Source organism: Teleopsis dalmanni, chromosome 1, assembly GCF_002237135.1.
Source record: "Teleopsis dalmanni isolate 2A chromosome 1, ASM223713v2, whole genome shotgun sequence".
Classification (NCBI taxonomy): Eukaryota; Metazoa; Arthropoda; class Insecta; order Diptera; family Diopsidae; genus Teleopsis; species Teleopsis dalmanni.
The window spans coordinates 133888344-133896317 of NC_051846.1; the positions used below are offsets into that span (position 1 = coordinate 133888344).

The 7974-nt window shown below is 33.6% G+C and overlaps 1 protein-coding gene across 1 annotated transcript in view; it reads right to left on the minus strand.

Annotated features, from left to right (window-relative positions):
- Positions 1 to 296, minus strand: part of LOC119666210 (protein lava lamp-like) — a 3991-nt gene extending 3695 nt beyond the window's left edge. Inside the window, exon 1 of the mRNA XM_038075491.1 lies at positions 254 to 296. Coding sequence (XP_037931419.1) covers positions 254 to 296 — 43 coding nt within the window. The remainder of the gene's footprint in view (positions 1 to 253) is intronic.
- Positions 297 to 7974: the final 7678 nt, after the last annotated feature.

Sequence of the window (7974 nt, forward strand, 5' to 3'; positions counted from 1 at the left end):
AAGTATGTCAAACATTTGAGAAATAAAAAGGGCTGTGATGGTGTAGACACATATCCAGATTATCTGGATTGTAAGCGATATTATATTACTGTGAAAAAGTCAGATGAAATTTAACTCGAACATATGTATTGCAATAGTGATAAGCTATTCGACGGCGAAAGTCTTAAATGTATTAACAATGATGAAATAAAATTCAATGAAAAAATTCTCGTAACTAAACCAATAAACTAATGTTAATCTAATTTTTTTTAACTACAATCGCTAGTCACAAACGCAACAAAAATTTTTTTCTCCATTTCGCAATTATTATGCATTCAAGATTAGGAGTAGTTCAGCAATTCATTGCAGACCGAATAACGAGCTATTCAACCTAATTGAATATTTTAATAGTCGTGTGTTGCCTGTGGTTTGCTTAAAAATCTTTAAAGTGAGTAATTTTTTTTTTGTAATTTTTGTATTTTTTTAATATAATTTTTTTTATCACCATAAATATTATATGATATGGTGATGTCTTGTGTTCCGTGGTTCAAACATCGACTCAGATCACTACCTTGTCGCAGCCAAGGTACGCATGCGGCTTAGTACCGCCAACAATGTACGCTCCAATGTTCAGAAAAAACTAGACGTTAATAAGCTGCGATCACGAAAAACAGCCGAAGTCTTCGCCGCTCAGCTCTCTAGCCGATTAAACAACCAATCCTCCCGTCCCGATAATGCCGGTAGACAGTGGGGACATATCTCTCACTCCCTACGCACAACAGCGGAAGATGTCCTTGGTTTCCAACGTCCCCCACGGCGAAACCAATGGTATGACGAAGAGTGTCGCCAAGCTACTGCTGCGAAGAACGCGGCCTATAAAAGGACTCTGCAGTCAGCAGCAACGCGAACCGTGCATGAACAATATCGGGAGATGAGGAAGGTAGAGAGGTGCCTATTCAGATGGAAGAAACGAGATCAAGAAAGGCGCGAGCGAGAAGAAATCGAGGTGTGTAGAAATAGGAATGATGCCCGTAAATTTTATCAAAAAGTCAACCGTCTGACTCAAGGCTTTAAGCCTGGTGCATCAACCTGTAAGGACGAAAATGGTAATCTGGTTACAGATACGCCGAATATACTGAAAGTATGGAAGGAGCATTTCTCCAAACTACTATCTGGCGATGATAACATCAACTCTGCCATTGAAGAAATGTCCTCTGTATCCCCAATCGAAAATGATGACGTTGAAATTCCACCACCTAGCCATAACGAAGTGCGTGTTGCTATACAGCGACTTAAGAACAACAAAGCGGCAGGCACAGATGGCCTGCCTGCTGAATTGTTCAAGGCCGGCGGCGATATGCTGATAGGGTGCATGCATCAGCTTATCTGCAGAATATGGTTAGATGAAAGTATGCCCAGCGATTGGAATCTCAGTAGCCTTTGTCCTGTCTTGAAAAAAGGTGACCCGACGATTTGCGCCAACTATCGCGGGATTAGCCTGATACCTGTCGCGTACAAGGTTCTTTCAACTGTACTGTGTGAAAGGTTGAAGCCACATGCCAACTCACTGATTGGACCTTATCAGTGCGGCTTTCGACCTGGTCGCTCCACCATTGATCAGATATTCACACTGCGACAAATCCTGAAAAAGCCCACGAACATAACATCGACACTCATCACCTTTTTGTCGATTATAAAGCAGTTTTCGATAGCCCCATTAGGGATCGCGTTTACGCCGCAATGTCTGAGCTCGGTATCCCTGCAAAATTAATACGACTTTGCAGAATGACGCTAAGTAATACCCGTAGCTCCGTCAAGGTAGGATCGAGTCTCTCTGAACCTTTTGGTACCGTGCGAGGCTTCAGACAAGGTGATTCATTATCATGTGACCTCTTTAATTTCGTTATGGAAGTGATCATGCGCATGGCAGGTGTTCATCGTAATGGAACAATATTCTACAAATGTGTCCAGCTCCTTGCTTACGCCGACGACATTGACATCAATCTGCAAGAATGGGTTTAGCGGTGAATGAGGGAAAAACGAAGTATATGTCGGCTACTGGTAGAAATGTGCGTCGCTCGGACACCGGGCAAGTGGCTGGCGACTATACTTTCGAATCTGTTAAGGATTTCATCTACCTTGGCACGGCCGTAACAAATACAAATGATGTCAGTCTGGAGATCAGACGAAGAATCACCATTGCTAATAGGTACTACTATGGGCTCAGTAGGCAATTGGGATGTAGAGCTCTCTCTCGACAAACGAAACTTACGCTCTATAGGTCGCTCATCCTCCCTGTGCTTCTGTATGGCGCAGAAGCATGGACGTTATCCCAGAATGATGAAGCAGCACTGGGAGTGTTCGAGAGAAAAGTTCTTCGTAAGATCTTTGGTCCTCTACGAGTTGGCGACGACTACCGCATTAGAATGAACCACGAGCTGTACGAGCTTTATCACGACATTGACGTAATTCAGCGCATTAACATCCAGCGGCTTCGCTGGCTTGGTCATGTCGTGAGAATGGATGAAGACGCTCCGGCGAAAAAGGTGTTTGAAGCAGTAGTTGGCGGAAGAAGACGTAGAGGTAGACCGTGTCTCCGGTGGAGTGATCAAGTTGAGGGGGCACTAACTGAACTTGATATACGAGACTGGAGAAGGCGCGCATGCAGCAGAGGCGCCTGGGGAGACATGCTGCGTCAGGCCGAAACTCGGTAACGGGTTGTTATGGCCACATAAGTAAGTAAAGTAAGATGTCTTGTGTATTATAAGTAATTTGACGGATATTTATTTATAATATTTTTTGTTTGCAGTTATGTATACTATGGTGCCATTAATTTTCAAAAGTCGGAAAATTTCTCGAAAAACTTTGTATGACTGAATTGTTTATTTTTAATAGACCTATAGCTTCTGGGAAGGCAGTTTTTATTTAAAATTAAATATGTCGGAGATATAAGCAATCAAAGATAAAATTTATGAAAAAAATTGTTATTTTTCCAAGCTTTGGGGCTCTTGGGGTGCCATTTCCACTTATCCAATTGAACTAAAATTTTACACAGATTATTTTTTTAGTAAAATGAACCATTCTGGGGGGTGCCGTGAACTGATTTTTCGAAAAAAAATTACCTATATACCTTAATGGCACCTAATGTACACATTTGTTTAGTTTGCTTAATTCTGCTTATTTTTTATGTTTGTTTTGCTGATTTTTAATAGGACATGTAAGAATTCAGTTTCTTTATCAGCATAAATCTCTTATATGTATATATTTTATGCTTAAATTTTTAAGAACGTTTTAATTATAATAAATACCATTCTTGACATGTATTTAATTTCTTATGGCTCAAAAGTGCAAACAGAATATCATTTGTTTTTAATTATATGTTGACAAAGTAAAACTCAAGCCTTGCACAATATCAATTTAGCACAAAGAGCTCGAAAGCTCATTTCTTAAAGTTTAAACTAGAATTATATTTTTCATATTTTTTACCTATCCTTTTCACGTCTGCCGCATCAACGAACGCATTGTTCATCTAAAGTGGCCCTTAAACAGCAACGCGAGTTGACAACGCACGAAGTCTTCCCTCGCCATTACACTTTAAATTTACCAACAATTTTTTAAACACGCCTCCAGCAAACAATGCAAAATTTGTTCACTCATCAGTATGTTATTAAAGCAATCGCTGAAGTGTCAACAGCGACTGCTATGCGTAATTTCCTTACAAAAAATAATGTTTTACATTTAATTTATAATTTTAATTTATATATTTATATTTATTTTTATAATTTCAATTTATATCTTTATTTTTATATATATTATATTTTATTTAATTTCATTTTTTTTTTTTTTGTATATTTTAATAACAAATTTTCCGTAAGGTGCATAATGCAATTAATATTTAAAATAAAATATTCATAGTAATTTAATGTTTGGTTATTTATATATTTTTGTTAGCCCAAACTTATTAATATTTTAATTCTTCTTAATAACATGTTTTGGAAATGAAAAAATTTTACCTAGGTAGAAAATACAAATATTTAATATAAAAGATACAATTCATTCATATTTGCAAACCATCGCATGCTAACGATAAATCATGCGTGCATTTAAACGATGTTTACGCTTCCATTTCTCAAAATAAATGAAATTTTGCATGCCGACCAAATCCGACTGTATATGCAAAAACACGAGCGTGTTTGAAGAAATATCAAAATTTTTTGATATTCGTCAACACATTTCTTAAAATTTCAAATGTTACTATCACACAAACAAATTTCGTATTGCACAAAGTAGAAGAAAAGTAGGAGAAAAAATTCTCATGTGAGAGCGATTTTTTAGTATATTTGTTGTTTTATCTGGGGCGTGTTTAAAAAATTGTTGTAAAATTGTTTGTGTAATGACAAGCGCGCGTTGACAACGGGCGATGCTGTCTAAGGGGCCCTTAAGTTAGGTATGGCCACAGACAAATAATATACAGATTGCGAATGCAGAACCAAAAATGACTCCCTTTGATTTCATGGTAGCCAGCTCGAGTAGCCAGCTAAAAGCACAATGAGCTTTGAATTGTAGATCAATTCAAGCAAACAAAAACTGTGTATAACACAATGATCTTAAGTGTTCGAAACATAAAATGATGTAGTGTAATATAGTGTAGAAATTGTTGTTATATTTTCTATTCATATTATTGGTTTGTGTGCTTGTGTGATTTATACGGTGAAGATTTTCTGAGTTGCCTTCTTATGCTTAAGAGATTTGCTGCATCGAGATCAGAGATGTACAGCGAATGGCTCACATTATAGTGCCAACAACAACATTCGCTGCGTTTCTTGAATGTTTGCTTACTTACACCAACACCAACTACACTGCATTAACGATCGTGCTTTTTCAATCGTTAATGCAGTGTAGTGTTGTAGCTCGTACAGTCTATTGTGTTGTACTACATCATGCAACACATTACTGCTCTTCACTATGCAACGAAATATTAGTGTGGTAAACAATATTGTTCCTGTTGATTTCGCTACAAAACATCTTTAAATTGTCTCTTTCACAATTAGTTATGTAAATGACCTACATAATAATCGTTATATTTATTTTGTTTATGTTTTAATTATAAGTGATTATATAAAGGAGTCAGAAATTTTTAAATAAAATTAACAGCGGAGACTTGTATATTCTAAGAAAACCAAACATTAACAGCAAAATTAGGAATATTTTTGGTTTGATTGAAAAAGAGGATGTTTTTATAATTGCAGGAACTGTATTTTGTAATAAATACAATAAAATATTTAAATACAATGGAAAACAATCTATTTCAAGAAAGACGATCAGCTAAAAGAATTGACTTTTGGGACCAAATGCATGAATTTCAAACGGAATAAAAAATTCCGCTATCATTGTACATATTTGTTACTGATAGGGGTTTGCATATAGTAAAGGCTTTAAAAATGTATTAGACTCAGCTTTTAAGAAGTTAGAAGGACTATTGCCTATATTTGAGCATAGTTAAAAATTAGTAAAATACTTTAAGAACTCAAACCTGCGACACGATGGAATTCAAATTTATGTTTGTTCAAATCTAGTTTAAATAATAAGGCTAAAATTTATGAATTACTCACCGAGAGTAATGAAGCGCAAAAAATAGCAAATATCAGCAAATATTATTTTGACTGAGATAGTTGTAGTTTTAGAAAAATTTGATATTATTAGCAAAAAACTACAGGCAGGAAATTACGTCTCAATCAATTTTGTGTACTTATGTTATGTATTAACACATTGAAAGAGATTTGCACTGACATTTAATATTTAAAATGAAAAATGTCATTAAATAAAGAATTTTAAAAAATATTTTAATTTTTTATTGCCTCCATAAATTCAAATCAATTCTACAGATTAGGAAAATTTAATTTCCGTTTTTTCATATTATCTATTGAAAGATATAAAATAGAAACACATATACTATAAAAATATACTTTATAAATTGGCTTTTGAATGCATATATGTCGATCTCTGATCAACATCTCTCTTATATTTACAAAATTTTGTTTCTTTTGGATTAAGAGGCAACAGAGAGGAAAGGGCGTTTATGATAGTCAGACACGAAGAAGTGTTTTTTGGTGTTAAATGTGAACAAAGTAAATCATAATTACGAAACAATCTCTTGAGATTTTAATTTCCGCTTCTTGATTCGGTCTTTTGCATGCACAAAATGCTGTTGAAGCACCGAGCTTATTTTAACGTCATTTCACATTTGGAAATTTAAGGAAACAGATATCTACAGAATGGGAAGTTATATATCAGAACATATTTATGAACAGTGTAATTAATTATCAAGTGTGTAATTAATTACGAGCTGATCAAATATGACTGTTATGATATATGAATGTTATGATATATATTATTTGTTTTGTAATTTATTATTACGAACACGAACAATTTAATAATTAAAATATTTACTTGTTGATATAATATATATAATTGTAGAAGTGGATATAATTGTAGAGTATTAATTTAGTAAATAAATTTAATCTATAATTTCACTGATTTTCCTTAACAACACCACTTCACTGCGTTCACGAGAATGAAGACGCAATTCAATGAGTCATAAAAAGTATGCATTTTGTTGGTGGCGAAAAATAATAATCGCCAAAACAGTTACTCGGTAGGTTTATAACTTCATCGCATTGAGGAGCGCTCGTCCAAAACTCCTCTGTTTGTACACTAGGATTGTGTTCTTTTCTTCTTCCATTTAATTTTGTCTTTGTATTGTGCAAATTGTATTGTAAAATGGAATTATAATTACATATGACTACAGTAAGACAAATACATACATATATACATATTGATATATCGATTGGTTTTGTTATATACAGCATGGTTTTGTTATATATATATGAGCAATTGTTTTCTAATTGAATGAATATAAATAAAACTATAAACTACTGAAACGTACACTTTTAACAATTTTTAACGCTCTTATTACTTGAAGTGTTTTTATTTTATTATGTATATACGCATTCTTTCCATTTTGCTGGGACTAATCGAAGTTATACACTTACGACCTCTAAAAATGGCAGACTGTAGATTACATATATTCCAACTGTTGCTTTGTTCTCACAGCAGTACTGCATACGCATTTTTTTCTTCTGCTTTTAAAAGTAAACAAGCGTAAATATAGTTTAAAAGCACATAAAAATATCATGCTTAAACGCCGAAGCAAGACAAATAAGAAAGACATTCTTACTTTATTAAAAATTATGTTTACATTAAACAACAAATCTGAACTCAACTAAAACTTGTGAAAAGCTTCAGAGTAGGAGAGTGAAAATTACCAGTACTGAGAGTCTATTCAGCCAATTTTTTTCATTCAATTAAATTTAATGCCAGTGTAATGTTGAAGTCTGAAGTAATGCGAATTCTTTATAAACAAGTACAGCTGAAATAAGGGGATGTAAGATTAATCCCACTCGTATAGTCTTTCATGTATTTGGTAAAGAATAAATATTTTCTATTGCTCACTGATTTAATCGAGCGGAAATTAAGTTCTGAAAATGAAAGAAGGTAAAAGAGCAGAGTTAAGAATCTCGTAAAATTTTGTTTTCTAAAAATGTAAAATAGAAACAAACGTATAATTTAAACGTAAAAACACAGCCCCCGAATTATATACTCTTTTATATTATCAAACAACCAAACATAATCAAGAATATTTAGCATAATTATTAAAACGAAATGAAATCACAATAATAAAATTAAAAATTGAACTGTTAAATCTTTTAGTAAATTATTTTGAGAAATTGATATACAAATGTGTACCTTTTTTATATTGGTATGACCGAATTAAACATGTATTTAAAACATGTCGTTACGACAGCTAAAAATTAAAAAATATTCATTATATATTAAATATAGAGCGTTTTCCATTGGTTCCAGTGTTTCTAAAAGAAATCACAAAAAAAGCGTTTGTATTTAAAATTTCAATCCAAATTTTATTTCAATATATTG